This window comes from Rhinopithecus roxellana, chromosome 20, assembly GCF_007565055.1.
Source record: "Rhinopithecus roxellana isolate Shanxi Qingling chromosome 20, ASM756505v1, whole genome shotgun sequence".
Taxonomy (NCBI): domain Eukaryota; kingdom Metazoa; phylum Chordata; class Mammalia; order Primates; family Cercopithecidae; genus Rhinopithecus; species Rhinopithecus roxellana.
In genome coordinates, this window is record NC_044568.1 from 70,598,586 (window position 1) to 70,625,343 (window position 26,758).

Sequence of the window (26,758 nt, forward strand, 5' to 3'; positions counted from 1 at the left end):
GGCAGTCATGAAGTCCGCAAAAAAGTCATTCCACGAAGGGAAAGGGTCCCCGCAGCAGAGGGTGTGAGGTTCTCTCAGCCTGGCCGGAGGAGGGCAGGTGGAAGGGACAACTCAGAACCGGCACGGGCAGGGCCGGTGTGGACAGCAGCTGTTGTGGTGGTCCCGGGCCAGCTCGTGCTGTGGCTCTGCTCTGTCACAGCTCTCTGTAAGGAAGGCCCTTGGGCTGGAGGCCGAGTCTTGTTCCCTTTGTAGCGCCTCAGCTCCCAAGCTGTTTGTGATGGAAAGGAGGTTGTTTCTGGCCTGCCACTGTTTGTTGTGTGCTGGGGACGTTGGATACCCCAAGTCCTGCAGTGAGCCAGCCAGGACCGTGTCCTCATGCCTTCCGTTGAGCGGGTGACACGGCAGAATGCGCTGGACATTGGTGTGCAGCTCGCTCTCCAGCGCGTGTCGGGTGGGAGCGCCAGGGTGGAGGGTGCCCAGTGTCCAGGTGTCAGGCAGGCGTCTTTGAGCAGGTGAGCCGCGAGCCAGCCCCGGTGTGGGCTGGACAAGTCTGGCTCCTGGGGATGCATGTCGGCCATGTGCGACACCCACCACGCAGCCCTTGATTGTCACGATCGTGAGTCCGAGTGTGACCTTCTCTCTCTCTGCAGCCAGGGCCAACTCATTCGTGGGAACAGCGCAGTACGTTTCTCCAGAGCTGCTCACGGAGAAGTCCGCCTGTAAGAGTAAAAACCACCTTCATCTAAGCCGTACTTCCCTTTTCTTTAACATAGAAATTAATATTTGAGAGAGTGAATTTGGTGGCCTTTAAGTAGCTAAGCATACTTTGAAAGAAATCAGCACTTCACATTTCTTTTTTTTTTTTTGGAAAGTGTTTTTTTTTTTTTTTTTTTTTTTTTTTTGAGGCGGAGTCTTGCTCTGTCGCCCAGGCTGGAGCGCAGTGGCGCGATCTCCGCTCACTGCAAGCTCCGCCTCCTGGGTTCACGCCATTCTCCTGCCTCAGCCTCCCAAGTAGCTGGGACTACAGGCGCCCGCCACCTCGCCCGGCTAATTTTTTGTATTTTTAGTAGAGACGGGGTTTCACTGTGTTCGCCAGGATGGTCTCGATCTCCTGACCTTGTGATCCGCCCGTCTCGGCCTCCCAAAGTGCTGGGATTACAGGCTTGAGCCACCGCGCCCGGCCAGCACTTCACATTTCAAAGCGTGTTTTTCGTGACATACACACACGTGATACGTTAATGTTGTATTCTAAGCTTCCTGGGTTTGCTGATGCTTTCTGGTTGCAGATTTAATCGTTTGTTTTTTGTTTTTTGAGACGGAGTCTCGCTCTGTCTCCAGGCTGGAGTGCAGCGGCATCATCTCGGCTCGCTGCAACCTCCGCCTCCCGGGTTGAAGCGATCCTCCTGCCTCAGCCTCCCGAGTAAGCTGGGACTACAGCCGCCTGCCACCTCGCCCGGCTAGTTTTTTGTATTTTTTAGTAGAGATGGGGTTTCACCATGTTAGCCAGGATGGTCTCGATCTCCTGACCTCGTGATCCGCCCGTCTCGGCCTCCCAAAGTGCTGGGATTACAGGCTTGAGCTGCCGCGCCCGGCCTCAGTTATTCTTTCAAATAGAGATGGGTTCTTGCTGTGTTGCCCAGTCTCGTCTTGAACTCCTGGGCTGAGGCGATCCTCCTGTCTCGGCTTCCCAAAGTGCTGGGATTACAGGCGTGAGACATGGCAGCCGGCCGGATACTGAGTTCTTAGCATGGCCAGAGACTGCTTTAGGTCAGAGTTCCCAACTGGAGTGATTCTGCTCCCCTGGGAACACTTGGCCCTGTCTGGACAGTTTTAGTTGTCACAGCTGGGGCAGGGGTCGGGCTGGCACCCAGCAGGGGAGGAGAGGATGAGCTGCTCAGCATCCTGCGATGCAGAGGGCAGTCCCTCCCACAGGTGCGGGCGCGATGTACCCGGCTTTCAAAGTGCGTGTGGTCGCCACCTAAGAGCTAGCGTTTCCTTGTTTGTAGATTTTACTTTCATGGTGGAGGACCACTTTAGCATTGGTGCAGAAAGATCTCCAAGCTCTACGAATATAGGCATGGGATCCTGCCCTGTGGGAAAAAGGAGGAATGTGTATTCACGTTTTCTCATTTGCATGTTCAGGTTCTCTGGAGGGATAGACACTGCACGGATGATGGTAGTTCTCTTTCGGGTGAGGGAACAGGATTATGAGGAAGGCATTTCTGCATTTCTTTTTCTGCTTTTGAATTTTTAAATCATGTGACATTAAACGTTGTTAGGAACGTTTATTATAAAGAATTGAGGCTGGGCGTGGTGGCTTACGCCTGTGATCCCAGCCATCCCTTTGGGAGGCCAAGGCAGGGGGATCACAAGGTCAGGAGATCGAGACCATCCTGGCCAACACGGTGAAAACCCGTCTCTACTAAAGATACAAAAAATTAGCAGGGTGTGGTGGCGGGAGCCCGTAGTACCAGCTACTCGGGAGGCTGAGGCAGGAGAATGGCGTGAATCTGAGAGGCGGAGCTTGCAGTGAGTGGAGATCGCGCCACTGCACTCCAGTCTGGGAAACAGTGTGACTTGATCTCAAAAAAAAAAAAAAAAAAAAAAAAAAGAAGGATTTGAAAGAGGCCGGGCTTGGTGGCTCATGTCTGTAATCCCATTACTTTGGGAGATTGAGGATGACACATCGCTTGAGGCCAGGAGTTCGAGACCAGCATAGCCAACATGGCGAGACCCTCTCTCTACTAAAAATAACAAAAATTAGCTGGGCCTGGTGGTGAGCGCCTATAGTCCCTGGTACTCAGGAGGCTGAGGCAGAGGCAGAGGTGGCAGTGAGCTGAGATTGCGCCACTGCATTCCAGCCTAGGTGACAGAGTAAGACCGTGTCTCAAAAACAAAAAAAAGGCTGGGTGCGGTGGCTCAAGTCTGTAATCCCAGCAGTGGGAGACCGAGGCGGATCACAAGGTTAGGAGATCGAGACCATCCTGGCTAACACGGTGAAACCCCATCTCTACTACAAATACAAAAAATTAGCCGGGCGAGGTGGCGGGCGCCTGTAGTCCCAGCTACTCGGGAAGCTGAGGCAGGAGAATGGCGTAAACCCAGGAGGCGGAGCTTGCAGTCGGCCGAGATCATGCCACTGCACTCCAGCCTGGGTGACAGAGCAAGACTCCATCTCAAAAAATAAAAAATAAAAAATAAATAAAAAAATAAAAAAAAGAAAAAGAAAAATTCATTATGAAGAGTTCTTAGAAAATAAGTCTCCAAACCCACTTATAGTCACAGATAATAATTGGGCGTACGTATGTCTTTTCAGTCCATTTTTTCTATGCATTTTATAGTTGTTTAAGTGGCTTTTATGCCATTCGAGTCACATTGGGCAGGCGGTTTTGAGCCCTATGTGATTATATAATGGGCGCTTCCCCCTGTCATTTGAATGACTGGTGGGTGTCTTTATCAGTGTGTGGTTTTCTGCCGCATGAAGATTGTGGTTCATGGACCTGTCTCTGCTGTCGTGCGTTGAAAGGTTTCCATTCATTCACACACTGGCGTGTGTCTGACCCGCCACCCAACCTGCATGGGCAGAGGAGGTCTCTTTGCCTGGGGTTGGGGTGGTGGTGTCCCTCTAGTGGGCGAGACAGGGTCTGCTGGACTGAGTGAGGGGCCGCCCTGAATTCCTTGGTTTGAATTTCAGGAAGTGGCATGACTTGGTCTAACTGAAGGTTTATTTGATACACCCTTGGTACACATGCTTTCCAGAAGTGTAATACTGGCTTCCCCTTTTATTTTTGTATTGTATTTAAAAAATATAAATTCTAAAGTAAGTGTTTCTGATAAAACATTCGATAATTCACAGAGGTGAAAAACTACCCCACAATCCCTTTGTGCTTGAATTCCATGCTCTGGAGAGGACCTCGTGAAGGTCCAGGCACAGCTCTGCCCCCAGCACCCCTCTTCTCTCTGCTGCTTCCACACTGAAAGGTGGAGGCTCTGCTGCCTGTTTTCCTTTGTTGCTCCCCATTTTAACTAAACACTAAAGAAAGTCAAGTGTGAATGTTACGGTCATTCATTTCGCCTGTGCTGCACTTTCCTGCCCCTGGCAAGCCCTCCACCGGCACTGACGGGAGGGTGCTTCCTTCAGCTTTCTTGGTTGTCTTACTGGAACAGGGTCAGCCCCATTCTGTCCCATCCTGCCCCCTGCCTGGTCTGTAGCCACGTGGTGCCAGGAGTGAGCTCTGCTCTGCTTCAGGATGACAGGTGTGTGTGGACGTTAGTAAGCCCCGTTGGAAATGGCGAAGCTTTGGGGACAGCTGAGCGACCGCCGGTGCCTGCCGCGTGCAGACCCTCTGGGCCCAGGCCGCTGGGAGGCTTCTCCAGAGGGCGGGTTCCCCACCCTCACACCTCACTGGTCTTAAAGGACAGAATTGCATTAGAGGTGAAACTGGGGCCGTGTGGACAGAGTGGAAAATGAGCTGGCCTTGTCACTTATATTTTACACATGTCTTTTTTTCTTTGTTTTCCCCTTACCTTAAAGTTCAGACCTTTGGGCTCTTGGATGCATAATATACCAGCTTGTGGCAGGACTCCCACCATTCCGAGCTGGGTAAGGAGACAGCGTTTCCTGGGCCTTGGAGCCTGTTGGGGTGCACCCCACCGGCCGGCAGCCCCTCCCAGCAGCGAGGTGGGTGGGGGAGGGTAGCACTTGGTGCCGTGCCCAGATGGGGGCTCTTGGCATGCAGGGCCGGGGTGTGTTTGCAGCGCTGCGAGGCCAGGGCACTCATCCCTGCCTGTGGAGGCTTCTGGGACCCTGCCTAGGATGACTTTTTTTTTTAAATTTTTACAGAAACGAGTATCTTATATTTCAGAAGATCATTAAGTTGGAATATGACTTTCCAGAAAAATTCTTCCCTAAGGCAAGAGACCTCGTGGAGAAACTTTTGGTAAATATTGTGAATTTCCTTTTGGAAAGGGGATCTGGGACACCCTGAGTCCTCTGAAACTGCTCTCTGAGTGGCTTTCCTGGAGGTTCCTGTGTTCACAAAAAATGGTGTTTTTAGGGTTAATAGTGAGCATAGATAATTACATCTCATGTCGCCAGGCGCAGTGGCTCATGCCTGTAACCCCAACACTTTGGGGGGCTGAGGCAGGCGGATCACCTGAGGTCAGGAGTTTGAAACTAGCCTGACCAATATGGTGAAACCCCGTCTCTACTAAAAATATAAAAATTAGCCGGGCGTGGCGGCAGGCGCCTGTGATCCCAGCTACTCGGGAGACTGAGGCAGGAGAATGGCGTGAACCCGGGAGGCAGAGGTTGCAGTGAGTTGAGATCACGCCACTGCACTCCAGCCTGGGCGACAAAGCAAGACTGTCTCAAAAAAAAAAAAAAAAAAGAAAACAAAAACCCAAACCTTTTGAGTACTTATTTTCACTTCTCAGTATCTACTGGAGAGTACTGGGTACTGTTCCCCTGCTGTTCCTTCCATTCCCCACAGAGCAACTGGATGGGGAGGCAGGCCCTGGGATCCTGCGCTGCCTCTCAAGGCTCGGCCCCTTTTCTCGCACAGGTGGAAAGGAATCTCAGTCTCAAAATACAATGAACAACAACAAGGATTATTTTACAGTGTATAGTTAAAAATCCTAAAACAAAAATTGAGTAATTAACAAAGACAGCGAATCATCACTGGGACCAGCACGCTCCCGCGGTTGTGGAGTGGGTGTTGCTGGGACCCTCGAAGGCTGCAGAGCTGTCTCCTCCAGGGACTGATCAATCCCACACCCCAGCCCAGGGGAAAGAGGTGAGACAGGTTGGGAGAAGCCAGTGGCTGTGGAGCCTAGCGATCCTGGGGCCACCTGCAGGGGCAGGACTGGCTCCCAGAGTCGTGGTAAGGAGGGATGTCCAGGGCCAAAAGCACAGGAATGTCAGGACACTTCTGTTTCTAGAGTATAAACTGATGTACCTTTCCCAGACTAACCTCTCTTCTCTGTTGTACCTGGGCCGGTCTTTAAAATTTTCATGTAGCTGACTCTACAGCTGAAATGTACAGATGTCACGAACTAGGGTCTGCAGCCACCTGTGCTGTCATAACCCCGGACGCTCCAGCACCAGTAACTTAACATGCTGTGCAGCGTTGATGAGCAAATGCTAAATGGTACAGTCATTTCCTTTTTTTTTTTTTTTATTTTTAGTTCCTTTTATTATTCCTGCTACAGTAGTTTCCTGTCAAGAGTCAGGCACTTGGAAATTGAATTATAGGCCAGGCGTGGTGGCTCACGCCTGTAATCCCAGCACTTTGGGAGGCTGAGGCAGGCAGATCACAAGGTCAGGAAATCAAGACCATCCTGTCCAACACAGTGAAACCCCGTCTCTACTAAAAACACGAAAAATTAGCCGGGCATGGTGGCGGGCGTCTGTAGTCCCAGCTACTCAGGAGGCTGACGCAGGAGAATGGCGCAAACCCGGGAGGCAGAGCCTGCAGTGAGCCGAGATTACGCCACTGCACTCCAGCCTGGGCAACAGAGCAAGACTCTGTCTCAAAAAAAAAGAAAGAGCCATATAATGAGATGAGATAAATTTATTTTTTTTGGAGATGGAGTTTTGCTCTTGTCACACAGGCGGGAGTGCAACGGTACGATCTTAGCTCACTGCAAATTCTGCCTCCCGGGTCCCAGCGATTCTTCTGCCTCAGCCTCCCGAGCGGCTGGGATTATAGGTGCGTGCCACTACACCCAGCTGATTTTTATGTTTTTAGTAGAGACGGGTTGTCACCATGTTGACTAGGCTGATCTCAAACTCCTGACCTCAGGTGATCCGCCTGCTTCAGCCTCCCAAAGTGCTGGGATTCCAGGCGTGAGCCACTGCGCTTGGCCACCAGGTTTGGGTTTCTTTGGTCAGAATCACATTTTCACCCTGGCAGTGACTAGTCTTGATTGTTACTTAAGGTTTTAGATGCCACAAAGCGGTTAGGCTGTGAGGAAATGGAAGGGTATGGACCTCTTAAAGCACACCCATTCTTCGAGTCTGTCACGTGGGAGAACCTGCACCAGCAGACGCCTCCGAAGCTCACCGCTTACCTGCCGGCCATGTCAGAAGACGACGAGGACTGCTATGGCAATGTAAGCTGGCCAGGATGGCGGGTGAGGTGGGTGGCACTGGGTCCTCCGTGCACTGGGCTTCATGCTTGTGCGCCAGACCCACGTGTGATTTGCAGGCGAAAGGGGAGGGTGTGTGTGCCACGGCGGCAGGCCTGTTGGTGGCTGTAGTCTTTGCTGCCATGAGGCAGTGGCAAGTGAGGTGTCGGGTGGGTCTTTTTTTCCTCATTTCCACGGCTGTGGGCAGTCTGGTGAGTTTCCACCCAGAGGGTGCGGTACTGCTAGAACCGGATACTGAGCACCCTGGCACTGGCCCTGGGGTCCCAGGTACGGGGCCTCCTGCCCGGCCTGTCGCATCTGCGCTTGGCTTGATGCTTGTATAGCTGTGTGTCCAAGATGTTTCAGAACACTGCCTGTCTTTCCACAGAAACCCCCGAGTGTCAGGTGCTTGAACTTTTGGGACGTGGTGCTGGCAGGGACACTGGCACCGTCTGCTTCAGTGCTGAGTAGGCTCTGAGGTTGCTGGTCTCCCAACTTGATCACAGCCATGGGGTCTTCAGCACACTTTGCTCTTTAAGCTTCTTGTAGAGAATATGGACCATGTGTTGTGGGACCGAGAGTGTTGTGAGAGGCAGGCATGTTGCCCACTTTCAGCCTTGTTTTCTCTGAGTTCCTCTTGCCACCTCCACCATGACCCCCTCATACTTAAGTGTTGTTATCATGAGACCCATTTTTCTGGTTTGACTTCTGGCACTGTGGCTTATTCTAACTGGCACCATGTACAGAGTTCCACTTTCCATGAATGAGGAAGTCTAGATTTTATTTATTTATTTGTTTTGAGACAGGGTCTCGGTCTGTCGCTCAGGCTGGAGTGTAGTGGCGCGATCTCGGCTCACTGCCACCTCTGCCGCTCTGGGTTCAAGCGATTCTCCTGTCTCACCCTCCCAAGTAGTGGGAACTGCAGGTGTGTGCCACCATGCCTGGCTAATGTTTCTATTTTTAGTAGAGACAAGGTTTCGCCACGTTAGCCAGGCTGGTGTCAATCTCCTGACCTCAAGTGATCTACCCACCTCGGCCTCCAAAACTGCTGGGGTCTTAGGCATGAGTTATTGCACCTAGCTGGGAATTCTAGATTTTTTCTAAAAGTCATCCACAGCTAAACTTCTGCTAGTGTCCCCTCCTGGAGATGAAGTTTCCCAATGCCCCGTAATGCTCCTCATCCTCCCGACATCCTTTGAGCCCAAAGTCTAGGGGAACCAGGCCTGGGGGGCAGTCTGTGCTGCCTGACGTGGCCACTTGTAGCTTTCATATATGCAGAGGGCTGGGAGCCCTGAGGCCCTAGCCGCCCGCTGAGGCCCTCACCTCCACCCTCTGTGCCCCCCAAGGCCCTCGCCCCCATCCTCTGTGCCACCCAGCTCCTCCTACAGGGTCTTTGGTCACGGCTGGCGAGTGCCACCGGGCTGCAGTGCTCTCCCTGCTGGGCCTGCTGTTGCTACAGAGGTTGTGCTTGGGACTAGCTGGTGGCCGTTATCCCGTGGGCTCTGTCCTCCGTTCCTCCCAGGGCGGTAGCTGGGCTCTGAAGGAGCAGCACAGGCTTTAGTTGTCTGCAGTCTCAGTGCCTGGAGAGCTTCTCTTAGTGTGGGGGTGGGTGTGCTTGCACACGTTGCGTACCTGTGCAGGCCTCTGGGCCTGGGCTTACTGAGAGCTAGGGCTGCTTGATACGTGGGTTCTGTTGCCGTCTGTGAAGTGTGGCTCCATGTGTTGGCAGCCGACTGTTAGATGGCCCATCCTTAGCTCTGAACAGCTGTGTGGTTTGAAAGCCTTGGAGTGGGTCCAGGCAGGGAGCTCCCAGGTCAGATCTCATATGGGGACAGTGAGTGAGTCTTGGCAAACGGCGTCAAGCATGGAAGGAGCCTTCAGGGCTGTACCTCCTCCCTCCCTGTGGGGCTGCAACCCCTCCTTCATGGGGAATGGGCACTGGGCGTCCCCTTCAGCAGGGGGGTTGGCCATGGTACCCACCCTTGGGTCAAGGCAGGAGGAGAGCAGGTGCTTCATTGGCTCCTGCTCTCCTGAGGTCCTGCAAGTGCTGGGGCGGTGTTGCCATTGGACAGTGTTGGAGACAAGCAGGCTGGGCAGGCCCACGCCCTGTGGAGGCGTCGGCATGGAGGGGCCGGCAGCGTTGGGTGTTTTTACCCTGCTCATTGACGAGCACCTTGCTCCAGCCCAGCAGGGTGAGAGGCTTCAGGGCTGTGGGGTGGGGCTGTTGTGCAGCTGTAGGAGTGCGAGCACATGGGGGACGCTGCATGTGTGGAGGGTTGTGTGGGGCAACAGCCAGGGCCTGCGTCTGAAGGCACAGAGGACGTGGAAGAGCATGTTGTACTCTTATCCCAGCCATTGCTGATGGTGCCATTGCTGGTGGCACCTTTTGTTTCCACTTTTTCTTGGCCTCAGCAGAGCTCAGATGTGGGGCCTGCAGCCGGGGATGTGGCTGCCCCCACCCAGGGGTTCTCTGGCCTTGGCAGCCCCAGGAGCATGTTAGTGCGCAGGCTCTGTCTGCTTGGCACGTTTATGAGTGAGTGAGTTTCCACTGTCGACACTAGTTTGTCATTTTAGGCAGCGTTGTCTATAGTAAGTTCAGTTTATCTTTGCTGAGATTAAAAGGAATGTCTTTTAAACAGTTGAATGTGTTTAGTCAAATCACAATATGTAGCGTCTGTTACAGACTCAGACCCTTAAGACCCCTGGGGCCCAACGAGGTCTTGCATGGAGGCCCTGCCTGCCAGCCCGTGCGATGGATCTGCCGCCAGGCCTCCTTGGGCACCCTTTCTTCCCAGCAGGCATCCCAGCCCCCACCTCCGGGGGCAGCACTGGCATTCACAGGGCCTGCAGGGTAAGGGCCCAGGTCCCCTCTTCCTGGAGAGGAAATCTGAGGCTTCGCCCCTCTCTGGCCCTGATTCCCATGGGAAGAGGAGCCCGACCAGGCAGGATCCAGTGAGGCCTCGGTTCTGTGGCCAGGTGTCCCACGGAGGAGAATCAGGGCTGCCCACCCTGTCGCCTTGTGCCTTGCTGTGTGTGAGCTCCCAGGGCCTGACAGCGGCAGTGCCAGGAGGGGCTGGGGTTTTAGGACTGTAGAGGCAAGTGAAGGTGCGGTTCTCACTTTTCCTTCTTTTCTGCAGTATGACAATCTCCTGAGCCAGTTTGGCTGCATGCAGGTGTCCTCATCCTCCTCCTCACACTCCTTGTCAGCCTCGGACGTGGGCCTGCCCCAGAGGTCAGGCAGCAACATAGAGCAGTACATCCACGATCTGGACTCGAACTCCTTTGAACTGGACTTACAGTTTTCCGAAGATGAGAAGAGGTTGTTATTGGAGAAGCAGGCTGGCGGAAACCCTTGGTAAGACCTTATAGACACAAGCAATGGTGTGTGCAGAATTGCAGCGTGAATACATGGGGGCTTATGGTGGATGCCTTTGCCTTGTCACTGCCTCCCTCAGCAGCCTTGGACGCTTGGCCAAGGAGCACATTGTAAGTGCACAGTTGGAAACAGGTCCTTAGGAGGCAGCTGGCCCAGGGGGTGAGTGGGTTGTGACTGCTGGGCGCTCCCCTCCTCTGCTGGGCATTTGGATCTGCTGGGTGTGGCCTGAAGTCACTGTGGTGTGGACAGGCGCGGCCTGGACTGGGCCACTTGGGAGTTTCTGAGGTTCGCTGTTGTAGCCCCTCTTTTCCACACAGCTTTCCCCACTTGTCCATTTATGTCTTTTAAGCTGAGCGCCAGGGGCAGTGTGTGTTGAAGGGCGTGCCTGTTTTCAGAGGGCTGGGGATCTGTCCTGGGGGCCAGGAATTTGCCTTTCCCAATGCTCTTGCCTGCCTGAGAGTGTTTTGATGCTCCAAAAACAAACTTGTGAATTTCTGTTTTATTCCTATGGAGGCAGATGTCTCCTGTGTTCATGACCATTTGTGTTTCTTTTTTGAGGTACTTTGTGTCCTTTAACTATTTTTTCTTGTATGTTTTGCATCTTTTTTTTGAGACAGAATGTCACTCTGTCACCCAGGCTGGAGTGCAGTGGTGCTATCTCAGCTCACTGCAACCTCTGCCTCCCGGATTCAAGCGATTCTCCTGCCTCAACCTCCCAAGTAGCTGGGATTACAGGCGATAGCCACCACACCCGGTTAATTCTTGTATTTTTTGATAGAAATGGGTTTTCCCTGTGCTGGCCAGACTGGTGCATCTTTTTAACATGGATTTTTAAAAGCCATGTGTGTGGAGACTATTCCTTGTTGTATGTTTTGCAAACATTCTTCAGTTTCTCTCCAGTCTGTTGATACTGTTTTTGTATGGAAGCTGCAAATTCTTACCAAGTCCATCCTGTCCCTATTTATATTTTATGTTTTCCATCTTAATCTGGTAAGAAGGGCTTCCCCTCTAATATTTTTACCTGCTTGTCTCTTTTGTGTGGGCAGGGAGGAGCCCAAGATAGTGGGGAGAGGGCTTTGCAGGCAGGTATGCTGGAGTGGAAGCACAAGGCGAGGGGGAGTTGAGGGCCACGCTAGGGAGGGACAGGACACATGTGACTTGAGAGACTTGTGGGGAGGAATGAGAGGAAGGAGCTGAGCTCTGGGCCGCCCCAGCAAGTGGGGAAGACCACGACTCTCTGCGGTGTGCCATGCCTGTCTCTAGAACACCTGTGCAGAGATGCTGGCAGGCAGAAACAGTCTACAGCTAGGGGCTCTGACTCGCTAGCTATGAGTCAGTGTGATTGCTAGGGATGTTAATGTGTACTGAGTCGGAGAGGAGGGCTTTTGATGGGAACAATCTGAGCAGGGCTGCGCTGTGCAGCTCCAAGCAGCAAGGAGGTGTGTGACCGGCTATGCAAGGAGCTTCCCAGGTTTGTATGTGCTGGGGTCCCCACGAAGGGCTGCTGTGGCCACTCCACATACTTGGCCAGGAGCGCTTTCTCTGCAGAGCACAGCTGAGAGGTGCTGTCTGTCTGCAGGTGTGTGTGTGTTTCAGCTCCTTTGGTGACTCCCAGAAGGCCCCTCTGCCTGGGGCAGTTCTTAGAGGGTCTTGGAGTCCGTCTGGGTACATTAGCCTGGTGCTGGCGGCAAGTCAGGATGCACATTCTCCTGCCTGCTTCCTTTGTCTTCAGGGTTCTCTTCCCCTTTCCCCCTTCCTTCAGATTTTAGGCCCTTTTGGGAAGCTGATGACTCCTGAGATCTTGCAGGATCTGTTCTGGCTGCTGGGAGGTCCGTCCAGCACCTGCTCTTTACAGTAGTGGTTCGCATTCTGTGTGTGGCCACCAAATTCTCGAAGTCAGGGTAGTTTTTTTGGTAATACTAAGATGTTATTTGTCTTTTTGCTCTCGTTCTCTGTGAGTGTATGGTGGAGTTTTTCAGTGACCACATGCTTTAGAATAGAGTCTGTGTGCTTTTGGTCTTTTCTAGGGTCATAAGTTTTTGGTATAAATATATGTTTTTTTTTTTGCTTTTTTTTTTTTTTTTTTTTTTTAATGAGACAGCGTCTTGCTCTGTCGCCCAGGCTGGAGTGCAGTAGCATGATCTCTGCTCACACAACCTCCACCTCCCGGGTTCAAACAATTCTGCCGCAGCCTCCTGAGTGGCTGGAATTACAGGCACACGCCACCATGTTCAGCTACTTTTTGTATTTTTAGTGGAAACGGAGTTTCACCACGTTGGCCAGGCTGGTCTCGAACTCCTGACCTCAAGTGATCCACCCACCTCGGCTTCTCAAAGTGCTGGGATTTCAGGCATGAGCCACCACGCCAACCAATAGATGCATTTTTAGAGATTAATAAATGTCCAATATTTCTACTGAGCTCTTACTTTCTCTTCATTTATACCTGCTATAGCCTCTGTAATTTTCCTTCAACTGAATCATTATTTTGAAATCCTGAAGTTTTCCTTATGCCCACATGAGAATATGGTAAGTAAGTTCAGGATCACACCTGTAATTCCAGCACTTTGGAGGCCAAGGTGGGTGGATCGCTTGAGCCAGGAGTGCGAGAGCAACCTGGGCAGCACAGTGACACCCTGTCTCTACAGCACAGTGACACCCTGTCTCTACAGCACAGTGACACCCTGTCTCTACAAACATGCAAAAATCAGCCGAGCGTGATGCTGCATCTCTGTAGTCCTAGCTGCTTGAGGAGGTTGAGGTAGGAGGATTACCTGAGCCTTGGAAATCAGAGCTGCAGTGAGCAGAGATCTTGCCACTGCCCTCCAGCCTGGGTGACAGAGTGAGAGCCTGTCTCAACAACAACAACAACAAAAAGATAAAAGGAATTTTTTAATTTACATGGAATAGTTTACACTTAAAAAGGAACATTTTAAAAATAAATATAGTGAGCTCTTTGAGATCCAATGTTGTTTGTTACAGCTTTTCAGACGATAAATTAAAGAGTCACTGAAGCTCTTAGAAGCTGCATTGTAGACGCTGGAGAGGCCACACAGTAGCTGGGAGACAAAGCCCCTGGCTGCAGCACAGCCTCAGGCTTGGCCACCCTGTGCTGCCACAGTCCACAATGCAATCGAAACTTGCTGGATTCAAGATGTGACTGCAAACACAAAGAGGGAGTTGACGTGTCTGCTGCTGAATTGTGCTTTTGCCTCACAGTGGATGAGTCTACAGACAACCTGGACCTGCCACTTGGCCTGTGTCCCCGGCTTCTTATCACAGATGATATTCTTTTTTTTGAGACGGAGTATCCCTCTGTTGCCCAGGCTGGAGTGCAGTGGAGTGATCTCCGCTCGCTGCAACCTCCGTCTCCTGCCTCAGCCTCCCAAGTAGCTGTGATTACAGGCATGTGCCACCATGCCTGGCTCATTTTTGTATTTTAGTGAAGACGAGGTTTCACTGTGTTGCCCAGGCCGGTCTGGAACTCCTGACCTCAGGAACTCCTGACCACCCACCTCGACCTCCCAGTGTGCTGGGATTACAGGCCTGAGCCACTGCGCCCAGTCTACAGATGATGTTCTTTTACCCCATTGCTTGACCATAAAGCACAAATGGCACTGACGTAGTCAGAGTGTGGAGCACCTGTGTGAATCTCGTGATTGGTTCCAGAACACGTTTTCCCATTTGTGCTGATGGTGCACAAGCCATGGTGGGTGGAACTGCTGGCATCTGAGCACGACTTGAGGCCATGACACCAAGCAGTGCCAGGGCAATAATCATATCTTCACAGCACTCACCCACAGGAAGAGAGAGAGAGGAAAGAAACGAGTCTCGCTTCTGAGCGTTTGTTAAAAATGATGTTATTAACACTTTGTAGGGTGAAGTGGAGGTATACAGAACAGCAGTCAGTTCTGGCCGCAAACATGAGTGTGCAGCCGCCTCAGGGAGACACGCTCGTGACTGTTGGCCTGCTGTCCTCATGGAGCGTCTGACTGACAGGCAAACTGCCGTTATGCAGACTTAGCTATTTGGCCAATATTTTTCTTGAAAATGATTGGAATGAGCTTGTTACTTTAAGGAAAACAACTGCTCATATTTATACCAATGATAAAACCGAAACCTTCAAGTGAAAATTGGAATTTTGAAAAACTTTATTCATCACTGTGAGCTTGATACCTTCCCAATAAAAGACATATGTTTAGATTCTTTTTTGTTTCTTTATATTATTTATAAAATAGAAATAGAGACAAGGTCTCCCTGTGTTACCCAGGCTGGTCTCGAACTGCTGGGCTCAAGCATTCCTCCCCCTTTGACTTCCCAAAGTGGTGGGATTACAGGCGTGAGCTACTGCACCCAGCCAAAAGTCTTTTTTTTTCTTTCTATTTTTGAAACGGAGTCTCATTCTGTCACCCAAGCTGGAGTGCAGTGGCACGATCTCAGCTCACTGCAACCTCCACCTCCCAGGTTCAAGCGATTCTCCTGCCTCAGCCTCCCCAGTAGCTGGGATCACAGGCGCGCACCACCACACCTGGCTGATTTTAGTATTTTTAGTAGAGACGTGGTTTCACCGTATTGGTCAGGTTGGTGTCGAACTCCTGATCTCAAGTGATTCGCCTGCCTCGGGTTCCCAAAGTACTGGGATTAGAGGCCAAAAGTCATTTTTGAGGAGATACATAGTGATATCAATGAACTGATCTGTTGATTCTATAGAATGAAATTTGTCAACATTTGGAAGCTTCACATAATTCAGTGAACCACTGTCTTCCAGGTGACCAATGTATGACCTAGAAAATCACGTGAGGGCAGAAGAACCACTAGTGCGGGGTAGATTGATGGTTTTTAGTGTCACGGTGTATGAAAATTTATTGTTATGAATCAGATTTCACATTGCAACTAAGCTTTAAGCAGCCACCACTTTGTGAATTGTGGTGTAGTATCCAAGAAGAATATCCACAAACATCTACACGTATTCTTAGCCAAAAGGCCAGGAAGTGACGCAAATCTCTTAAAAGGGTGAGTATACTCCTCCCTTTTCTAGCTGTTTATCTGAGTGAGGCTGGGTGTTTGCATGTCCTTCTGCCCGAACACAGGTCTCGGCAGAGTGTGGGCGTGAGTGGACGTGGAGACGCAGCGCTCTCCTTAGGAGCTGAACAGGAGAGGCCTGTGCAGTGCACAGAGTGGCACACTCTCCTCATTCATTATTTTGTTTTGGAAGGTAGTTATTTTAAAAATAAAAGTAATGTATGTTAATAGTAATGGGTTTATTGTTTTTTAATGAATTAAATATTTGAAAATGTCTCAGTTTTCATTTCCTGTGTAGTACGTATCCGTTGATCTAAAAGCTCTTTGGGGTCTTCCACAGAGGTAAAGAGTGTGGGGGGCCATGGGACTGGAAGGTTGGAGAGGAAACCTGGGACCCATCAGCCTTTGCCACTGGCTCCCTCCCTCACTGGCGGCGAAGCTGAGCCTGGAGAGCCCTTCCAAGCTGTCAGGAAAGCCACTGGCGGAGCTCTGGCTCCTTGCTGGGCTCTCCTGGGCGTGGCAGGTGCTTTGCTAGTGGCCTTGGGCTTGGATCCTTGACAATGCTCTTTTTGGGGTCCGGGTGAGGGAGGGTGGAGGAGGTGGTGAGAACCCGCACTTTGGCATCAGGAAAGGGGGTTTTCTGTGGTCACCCCTTGTGGATTGCCCTGCACCCTCCTCTGTGCAGAGGTGGGGAGAGGCATTGCCTGTTTTGAGGGAGCCAAGATGCGATGTATGAGAGTGAGGCTCCTTCGGAAAGCCCAGTGTGCATGGCGAGTAGTTAGGCATGTCTTCAGGTCTTCAGCTGTCACCCAGCCTCCCAGGGAGGAAAGGGCTCTCAGGGCGGGGGACTTTCTGCAGGAGATAGTAAAAAATCGAAGTAAAAAGATGATTCCAGGCTGGTCAACATGGCGAAACACTGTCTCTACTAAAAATACTAAAAATTAGCCAGGCCTAGTCGTAGGCACCCGTAATCCCAGCTACTCAGGAGGCTGAGACAGGAGAATCACTTGAACCCGGCAGGCAGAGGTTGCAGCGAGCCGAGATTGCGCCACTGCACTCCAGACTGGGCAAGAGAGTGCGAGTCCGTCTCAAAAAAAAAAAAAAAGAGAAAAATCAAGGTGATTCCTAGAAGTATGGAAACTTCCAAGTAGGTGACAGCAAGGGGCTGTTTCCTGTTGTGAGCTGGTGGGTGAATCTGCTGAGCACATGCTCTGCTCTCGATGCCACCAGTGGAGCTTTGCCCGCAGTCTCTGTCCACGTGTCCCTGGGCCACGGGGGAATGGATGTTGTCCGTTTCATTGTCTCTCACAGGTGATGCTGGCGCAGGGGTGGGTGGCACCTGTCTGTGGGGCCCTTGCCTGCCTCCCCAAGGTGCTGGCGTGTTCTGTCGCTGAGCCGCTCTGGAGCTTCAGTGTCCCTGGCATGGGTGACACTGCTGGGAGTGCCTCTGGGCTCCTTGCCTGTGCCCTTTTTTTTTTCTCGGATGGATTTCTGGAAGCGAGGCTACTTCTCAGTCCTATTTCCGAATCGCTTCCTCAGTGAGTCCTCCCCAGGCTGCAGGTGCCGAGCAGGAGCGCCACTCCTGCACGCCCATGCCTGTGGCATGCCCAGCTGATCAGGGCAGAGCAGCCCAGCTCAATTTCTTCGTTTAGGGCCATTGAGAGTTTTTTGTGTCACTTGAATTCCTCTTCTGGGAATTTTTAGTTGGTGCCAGTTTGCTGAGTTTTCTCTTGAGTTCCAAGCCTCTCGTGGCACTGTGAATTTGCTGTGGGGTGCAGGTGGAGGCCCACGGCGGCTGGATCTGGAAATTCTTTCCCACCCCAACTGTGGTCCTGGTGGTTTTTTAGGTGGAGGTGGCTTTGTCATCTTGCTGTGGCTCCCGCAGCTCAATGCTGGGCTGCTGTTCTCACTCTCAGCAAGGAAGGCGGCCCCTCCCACACAGGTTGCAGGGATGGGCTGCTTTGTTCTTGTGGTTTTTCTCTCCTTCGAGTTGATATTTTAAACCTTGTATCTCATCACCTGTTCTGGCACTTGCTGGCGTGTGGTGAAAGCTGAGGATGGGAGAGGCCATGGGGCTTTCTCCGTCCTCATCCGCCTGCAAGAGCTCTGACCAGCCTGGGCTCAAAGGGACCTTGTCCCTCCTACACTGCCTGCCCCGGTGTAGTTTATTATGAATTTCCTTGTTACCCCTCTGCGCTGTTTCCTGGTCACAGGCCTGTCTGTCAGAGTGGCTTCCTGCCGGCTCTGTGGTCCCTCCAGGCATTTCTGTGCTCTGTGCTTTCTGTGCTGTGGTATATCGGGTCTTCCTCATCACATGTCCTTTTCAGGACCCTTCTTGATTTGTTTCTCTTTGTTTTAACCCCCACGTTGTGTGTGTTTGATGGTGAAGTCCCTGGTGTGAGAGGAGGGCTGCACTTGCCCACATGCCATACACTCCTCTTGCTTCAAACCCACAGGATGGGGTGTGTGTGTGAGGCCAGGCCCTGGGTCCTCCCTCTTGGGGCAGGCCTGGGCACCTCTGCCCAGGTCTACGTGGGTCAGGTGGTGGGGCTGGGTAAGCCCTGGGGGAGGATGCTGTGCCCCCAGCTCCGCCAGTCCGGTCTTCTTACAAGTGCTATTGGCCCTGTGTGCAGCCAGGCAGGCATGTGGATGTGCTCGGATATTTATTTGATCGTCTTATGCCTTCTTCAAATATAAAACATTATTGGCCAGGCGCGGTGGCTCATGCCTGTAATCCCAACACTTTGGGAGGCCTAGGCAGGAGGGTCACAAGGTCAGGAGATTGAGACCATCCTGGCTAACACGGTGAAACCCCGTCTCTACTAAAGATACAAAAAAAATTAGCTGGGCGTGGTGGCGGGTGCCTGTAGTCCCAGCTACTTGGGAGACTAAGGAGGATGGCGTGAACCCGGGAGGCGGAGCTTGCAGTGAGCCAAGATTGTACCACTGTGCTCCAGCCTGGGAGCAACAGAGCAAGACTGTGTCTCAAAAAAAAAAAAAAAAAAAAAAAATTAGCCTGGCATGGTGGCATGCATCTGTAGCTCCAGCTACTCCGGAGGCTGAGGTGGGAGAATCTCTTGAACCCGGAGGCAGAGGGTGCAGTGAGCCGAGATCTCACCACTGCACTGCAGCCTGGGTGACAGAGTGAGACCCTGTCTCAAGCAATCAGTCAATCAATAAAATAATACCTTGGCCAGGTGTAGTGGCTCATGCCTGTAATCCCAGCACTGTGGGAGGCTGAGGCAGAAGGATTGCTTGAGCCCAGGAGTTCAAGGCCAGCCTGGGCAACATTAGCAAGACCCCATCTCATAAAAAAAAGGAAAAAAAGTTAGCCGGGCATGGTGATGTGTGCCTGTGGTCCCAGCTATTTGGGAGGCTGAGGTGGGAAAACGGCTTGGGCGCAGGAGATCAAGGCTACAGTGAGCTGTGGTGGCGCCACTGCTCTCCAACCTGGGTGACCGAGCAAGACTTTGTCTTTAAAAACAAAAATCTCTGAACTCTCAAGAATCAGAAGTGAGGTGTGCTTGCTCATAATGTACATTGAATCAAAGCCTGTATTTGAAAGTTGCTCTTTGAATTTCTGTCATCTCTGAATAAAAGTGTTTTACTATGATGGAAAAGCCAGAGGAGATGTTCTTACGGCAAGTCCAACTTGGGTCTTTCAGGGCTTTGTGATTATAAACTACTCTGCGGGTCCTGAGCACTGAATCGGGGGTCCCAGCTTGCGGGGTAACTTGAGGGTGATCATCTCCTCCAGCTGTTGACTCCACGGGCAGCCACCTTTCGGGAGGCAGTTCTGCGCCTCACCACAGCTTTGTTTAGGCAGCAATAACCTGTGTCACCTGCCCGTTTCTGCAGCACGGTCCTCCCCAACCTTTTCCCTGCTGTGTGGATGCCACTGGCAATGAGGGGACAACAGGCACTGTGTCTGGTATCTGCAGGCTCCGTTGCAGATACAGATGAAGGCTGTCCATGGCAGTGGCGTGCGTGCTGGGTTACATGTGGTGTTCTCTGCTCATCTCAAAGTGAGGCCGGCTCTGAGGGGAAGGCCAAGGCCATGGGGAGCTCATGTGCCAGAAGGAGCGTGGAGAACTTCTGTTTGTGATTTTCACAGGAGCGTCTCTTTCTTATTTCTTTCCACAGGCACCAGTTTGTAGAAAATAATTTAATACTAAAGATGGGCCCGGTGGATAAGCGGAAGGTGAGTGGTCAGTGGTCCCGATGCTCCGCACGCACGCCTGCATCTTCCCCAACTCCAGCTCAAGGGAGGGCAGCTTGATGGTGTGGAATCCTTCCCTCTCTTAATTCTCCTCAAACATCATCTCTAGATTTCAAGCTCGGGAAGGCTGTGAGCCCTCGAGAGAAGCCGTGCGGAGCCACACACGTGGTGGGTGATAGGGCAGAACAGAAGCAACCTCGGCACGCTCTTGGGAGCCTGGGGCTGCCTGTTGTGAGGTTTCCATCAAGTTGAAGAGGCCACGTCTGATATCGTAGCCAGGGTTCTCATATTACTTTAGAAGTGTTTCAAAACCATTGAAGGGCTGCTCTTTATTTTATGGATTGAAGGGATCCAGCACTTAGCACGTGGTCTGTGTGGAGCCAGGCAGGACTGTGGATGTGCTCAGATATTTATTTGATCATCTTGTACCTTCCTCAAATATAAATCATATTACTTCTGTAGAACATCAGATCAGGAATTTCAGTATGATCAGACAGAACACAAACCAGTAACTGTTAGCTTTAACGCTTGATTAGAAAATATTCAACTCCAGGTGCTCACATGGGGCCACTTCCAAGCGCAGGCTCCTGGCCTCTGTTCCTAGCCGTGTGTCCTACGCAGGCAAGGACCTTGGTGCGGGTGTGTGGAGGCCGGCTCCCGAGAGCAGGCTCCTGTCCCAGGCAGAGCAGAGGGGCCAGGGGAGCCATGGGCCTGACCTGGATGGGCCTGAGCTGCAGCCCCTGTGACCTTAGGAACTGGGCCCGGTGGGGCAGGAAGTACCCTGCCCCTCGGTGAGTGCACAGGTGGTGGCGGTGGTCCTGTGCTTCAAACAGCTCTGAGGGGCCGCCCAGCCCTCTAGGCTCCAGGAGATGCTGCCAGCACTGGCCTCTGAGGCCTGTTTTGTGTGTTTTGGTGTCAGGGTTTATTCGCACGACGACGACAGTTGTTGCTCACAGAAGGACCACATTTATATTACGTGGATCCTGTCAACAAAGTCCTGAAAGGTGAAATTCCTTGGTCACAAGAACTTCGACCAGAGGCCAAGAATTTTAAAACGTTCTTTGTCCACACGGTGAGTCTGTTCCCAGGGATTCCTGTGTGCAGGGCAATGGGAGGGCTTTGCAGCACATGGAAAGCAGCCGCAGGCCTTGGCCAGAGGGAGCAGCGGGGATGGGGCAGCTGCCTCGCCCTTTCCGACATCCCAGATGCCCACACTAGTGGCTCAGTCCTGAGGGGCAAGGGACACCCAGTGCTTGTTTTTCATTTTGGTGGTGACTGGGGTGTGGTCATCAGCCTGCATATTTGCTTTCTGCTTGTGTGAAGAACCACCACACCCATGTGCTTCCAGGACTCGGAATGGCTGGTAGCAGGCAACTCACCAGGTTGGGTTGGGGGTTTTGGTGGGACTCCTTCGGGAGCACTAAACGGCTTCTGTCTTTGCAGCCTAACCGGACGTATTATCTGATGGACCCCAGTGGGAACGCACACAAGTGGTGCAGGAAGATCCAGGAGGTTTGGAGGCAGCGATACCAGAGCCACCCAGACGCCGCTGTGCAGTGACGTGGCCTGCGGCCGGGCTGCCTTCGCTGCCAGGACACCTGCCCCAGCGCGGCTTGGCCGCCATCCGGGACGCTTCCAGACCACCTGCCAGCCATCACAAGGGGAACGCAGAGGCGGAAACCTTGTAGCATTTTTATTTAAAAGAAAAGAAGAAAAAACACACCCAACCACACAAAGAACAAAACCAGTAACAAACACAAAGGAATTCAGGGTCGCTTTGCTTGCTCTCTGTGCTCCGTGGAGGCCTCCATGTGCCCTTGTTGCCATGGGGACCCAGCTCCGCGCACGTCAGCCGAGTCCCACCCAGACTAGTGGACAGACCTGGTGTCACCAGCTTCTCCTAGCATCAGTCCGAACCATGCACCCGCCCTGCCCCTACTGTGTGCTGGTCCTGCTGTGGCTAAGGGGACCGGGTGTGTTTGGCGCTTTCTGTCCCTCCCACTGTGGTCCTGGAACTCTTCACCAGGGAGGGAGCCTCTGCGGCCCTGCCAGGGGGCCGCACCTCTCTGTGGAGGGAGCCTCTGTGCTTCTGTCATGTGCTCCCTTTCTTGCGTCTCCCTGTGTATGGCCCTTAGGCCTGGCTGGGCCCATTGCATATCCCTGTGGTGGCTCTGGTGGTAGGCTTTCTGTGGCCCCTGCTGTGTCGGCAGGCAGACTGGCGTGGTGAGGAGCGGGAGGGGTTGGAGTGGTGTGGGAGCAGGCTGCCCAGTGGAGGGTGCCATCAAGGGCTCCGGATTCCTTGTCCTACTTAGCAGTGTTGGTCTCTGGGGCTGGAAGCCGAGCGCATGCTGGGAGCGGTACTGTCAGAGGTGAGCCCAATTAGTACCCAACTGGCTCACTGCATGAGATAGGTCTGCCCCAAGCCCTGGGTGGGGCCAGGAGGTGCCTTGGAGAATCCAGCCAGAGCAGAGAGGGCATGCCGACCTGTGTGTGGAGGAGAGAGGCCTGAGGACCTACTAAACGGTTTAAATGTCCAGGCCTCCCCAGTCAATGAAGTAGGGTCTGAGAGAACCCTGGCCTCAGCAGACCCAGGGTGATTCTGTCTCCTGCAGACCACACCAGGGAGTGCAGGCACCACCATCACACACACCCGTTTTGTGCTGTGGCTGAAATTTCTCAGAGCCCGCTCAGAGCTTCTACATCTCTGCATCAAAAATCTCACAGCCTTCTCTCGCTGCGAGCTCATCTGGCCCCATAGAGAGTGGACTTTGCCAGTTGCTGTTGCACAGGAGGCGGGAACAGGACACTTCAACCCCAGCTTGCTGGTGTACTTTCCTCTACCGGTTTTGGGGCTGTTTCCCTTTGATGCTTTGGTGACCTTCCCTGCCGTACAGCACAGATAGGCCAGATGCATTTGTCCTTTGCCTAGCTACTCCCCACGCAGACACTGCTTCTGCTGGCCTGGCAGGTCCAGGTCCTCCTCTCCCTGCCCAGGTTGTCCCTGGAGGGCAGCCCTCAGTCCCGTGGGGGAGAGGCAGACATCGCTGCCCACAGACCTGCCTCTGACTCAACTGTGTCCACCCTCCCTGATCCCTACTCCCAAGTCACAGATGACTCAGCAGTGACCCTGTGTGTCAGGCCAGGTCCAAACTGAGAGGGAAGGTGTCCTTTTTACACTGCTAATGATGAGAATGGCTCTTTTTAGCTAGGTGAGTGCAGATGGGAGCCTGGACTGCCTGGGCTTTGGCTGCTGTTGTGTGTGAGCTGCACGTGAGCCTGTGACCTTGAGCTGGGATGAGTGGGCTACACCTACCCGGGGGCGCCCCAGGGAGCAGGACGCTCCGGGGCCCAGCACGTTGCCCTGGGCCTGTGGCCGGAGTCAAGTCCTCTCTCCTCCTCCTGGCTTTTGGAAAGGCTTGGCTGTGCTGGGGAGTCTCTCTTGGTCCTTTCAGGAATTTCTGTTCAGGCTTACTTCTCCTTATCAGCTCTTTTATCCATCTCAGAACGTCCTGTGTCTCCGTGTAGGAGAGTGGTTTCCTAACCCTCCTAACTGCACATACAGGCACAGGAAAGACGTCTCTCAGGGCGTCTGGTTATAGGGAAACAAGGGGAGCAGGGACGTGGCTTTAATTGGAGCACTTGGCTGGGCTGCTTGAGGAGACTCTTCCGTGTGTTCTTCCTCTGGATAGAGCCACCACCTCCTGGGCGTCACTGACAAGCTCCATCTTAACCTCCAGAGCCACAGAACTAGGGACTCAGAGCCAGAGCTGGCAGCTGACAGCTGACGATGCCATTGCCTGAGCTAATGACAGCCAAGCCCTTCTGTGGGTCACCACCTTTCTCCTCGCCCAGCCCCTTTCTCTTACCTTTTTAAAGGCTCGTGTGTTTTCTTTCTTTACCCTGTGCTTGCTCATGTCAACTCCAGTTTTATCTAGCACATCCTTAGAGCCATCACCTGGCATGCAGGTGCCTTACACTCTACGGTGGAACGTGGGGTACCATGTGTGCACACAGACATGCTTACATGGAATTACAGTTGTGGGTTTATCCAAGGTGAGGAAGATTTCACCTGCCGTTTAATAGACCTGGGGCCATGTGCCTCCCCACATGTGGGCAAGGACAGGTGGAATGTCAGGACCACACTCTGTGTGGCTTCTCGGCACAAAGGGGAGGGAGGCTGTGGTCGCTGCCGGCCTAGATGCCCCAGGTGCCTTGCCTTTCTCTGGGACACAGCTGGGGGCTGGCTTCTGAGGGACTCTTTTCTCCCCTCTTTGGCCCCAGCCAGGGCGGTGGGCAGTCCTGGTGTGGAGCACAAGCCTCTCCACGCTAGTGAAATGGCTCTGCACCACGGCTACCACGTGGAACCTTAACTTACGGAAGGCTTGTTAATTCTTTTTGAGAGAGATGGCTGATCATGCCACAGCCGCTGGGGACTCCGCCTACTCCAGCCCTCTTGGGACACACTGTGGGATTTGCGGCCCTTCCTCAGAGGAATTGTGGACACTGTCCCATGGCACAGACCCCCAGGCACCAGCACAGGGCTCTGGGTGACTCAAAACTGACATTTGTCTCTGACAAGAGATCAGCTGTAGGCTCGCCGCCCAGAGAAGACCACTGTGAGCATTTTGGCCTGTATCCTGCCCCGCCATTTGTTCACTTTTTCAACTAAATTGGGAACATCCGACACACGCCGTTTGCCTCGTCTTCTCACTTGATATTTTAAGCATTTTCCCATGTCATGAGTTTCTCAGAAACACGTTTTTAACAATTGTAGTGTTTAGTCGTTGTCCATTTACTGTAATTTATCTGACCATTTCCCTACTGTAAAATATTTAGACGGTTTCTGATTTTTCCACTATTTAAATAATGCTGTGATGAATATCCTTAAAATTTTCTGATTTCTTACTTTTTTTCCCCCTTAGATGCCTAGAAGTGGTATTTTGAGGTCAAAGAGTTTGTTCATTTTAAATATATTTCTCTGTCTCTCTCTCTCAACCTTATGTTGAGATGCTCAGAGTTCCAGTAGCAGAACCACCTTAGTTGTGTCCTACAGATTCTGAACAAATCAGTTTCTGATAAACTGTGTGTGTTCCAAAGAATGTCTGAATAAGACCGCTCTTTATTTAAATGCTAAGAGGATGTCATTGCTGCAATCCATTTGTGGCCGATTTTTTCCAAGAGCCAGTTTCCTTGTTTTGGTTGCAAGAACCTGGCTCCGCCTGCATGTCAGCGCTCTGCCATCCCTGCTGCTGTGGCTTTCAAGCGCTTGGCGGTATTTTCAGAATCTTGTACTTTGTGTCCACAATGGTACTGAATTTGCATCTGCACAGTCAGCAGAGGTAACAAGTGTTGAACTGACCTTGCCACATGCTTAGTGAGTGATTTGTAATTAAGTTTATAGACTCAGAAAGTACATTAGGCCATTTGGAATCAGTAGCAGAACAAAGCCTCCACTTGAAAAAAACCATGTCGCTGATTGGGTTTTCCGAGTGTATTTGTCTCCCCGCTCCCGCCCCTGCTTCAGGCCTTAGTGGTTCAGAAGAGCCCCGCAGCCAGGCTGGCTTTTTCATTGTAGGGCGTGGTTGTCCCAGCTGGTGTAGATTTCAGGCCGCCTCCTCCCCACTCCCTGCCCACAGTGTTGCAGCTTGCCTGGCTGGCGGCAAGTCCAGACCACCCACATTTGGTTGGATTTTTCATTTCTCCCCTTTAGTTGGTGTCCATTGATTGTACGGGGGAACATGCAGGAGGTTTTTCTAGGCACCGCGTTCAGTGCTGCTGCACTCTACCAGAGATTATGGCCAAATAGCACAGAATTTGGTTTCTTGCCCTCCTCTGAAGCCTGAGGCCCCCTTGCCTGGCTGGTCCACAGAGCCGGGGTGCTCACTGCTGAGACTTCAGAGATCGCAGCTGCTGTGAGAATACGGTGAAGGTACTATGTTCTGGAAGATGTTGTCATACACTTTTCCCCAGTTATTTTCAAACCTGACATGGACCTATGTTGACTCACTGGGTGGGGTCCCTTCTTATGCAGCACACGTGGCAAGTGCCTGAATCGGGGCTGGAGGCACTTCGGAGCCTCTGAGGGGCCACCAACTTCTGGCCCAAAATTGCAGGGTTGTAGATGAGGCTGCCTGTGGAGAACTGGTGAGGAGGAAGGCGTTTCCAACAAAGAGCACTTTGATCTGTTGAGATGGCTGTGGTGAGCACAACTGAACGAGGCTACGTGTGTACCTGAATTTTCCCCATAACTCATTTCTTCAATATGAAGAAACACCAAACTATGTACAGGGAACTTTTTACAAAAGGCAGATCTTTTTTCAGCCGTGTAACCCACATAGCCTCACCATCTGGCAGAATGACTACAAATAGGGGTCATTGTGCTGGTAAAAGCCTCTATTATGACTTTAAGTTGGACGTTGGCAAAATTTAATTGTTACAGTATTTAGAGCTGCTGTAGCTGCTCCTTCACAACATAAAATAGGAGAAATGACTAGTACGTCTTTCAGGCGGGTGGCAGTCAGAACACGCGTAATCTCTACCTGGTCTGTAGCTGTAACTGTGATGTACAGGCAAAGCAAAAATTAAGAGACTTATGAAAACAAATAATGCAATGATATTAGGATATACACTTTTGTATTTTTATTCTTATATAAGGTTATTTGCTGGCTATTGGCCTCTAGTTCAGTCTGTGTTATTTAAATTCTAATATATGAATTATTTGGATTGAATTCATGTTCGGGGTTCACGTTGTTGTATGTATTGATGTACAGCCTTGAATGTGAATAATTATTGTAAACTATATTTTACAACTTTTTTTCTGGCTTTATTATATAAATTTTCTATTGGGTCAGTGATTTAATCATATAATTTAATGAATCTCTTCTTTTTTTTCCCCCAAATATTTGTGCTTTAGGTGTAGTTACCAGATGATGAATTTTCCTCGTATGCTCAGTAGTCTTGTAATAAAAAGCATGTAGAGTGGAGAGATTTGCTAGCGTGGCTCTTCCTTTGACCCC

General features: G+C 51.8%; 1 protein-coding gene across 1 annotated transcript; it reads left to right on the plus strand.

Moving 5' to 3' along the window:
- The first annotated feature begins 375 nt into the window (after positions 1-375).
- On the plus strand, positions 376-26,723 carry PDPK1 (3-phosphoinositide dependent protein kinase 1). Its single transcript, XM_030924456.1, has 9 exons — positions 376-451; positions 651-725; positions 4,534-4,603; positions 4,844-4,940; positions 6,940-7,113; positions 10,266-10,483; positions 19,667-19,724; positions 20,662-20,814; positions 21,186-26,723. Exons 1-9 carry the CDS (start codon positions 376-378, stop codon positions 21,300-21,302), a joined length of 1,038 nt encoding a protein of 345 aa, XP_030780316.1. The 3' UTR covers positions 21,303-26,723.
- Positions 26,724-26,758: the final 35 nt, after the last annotated feature.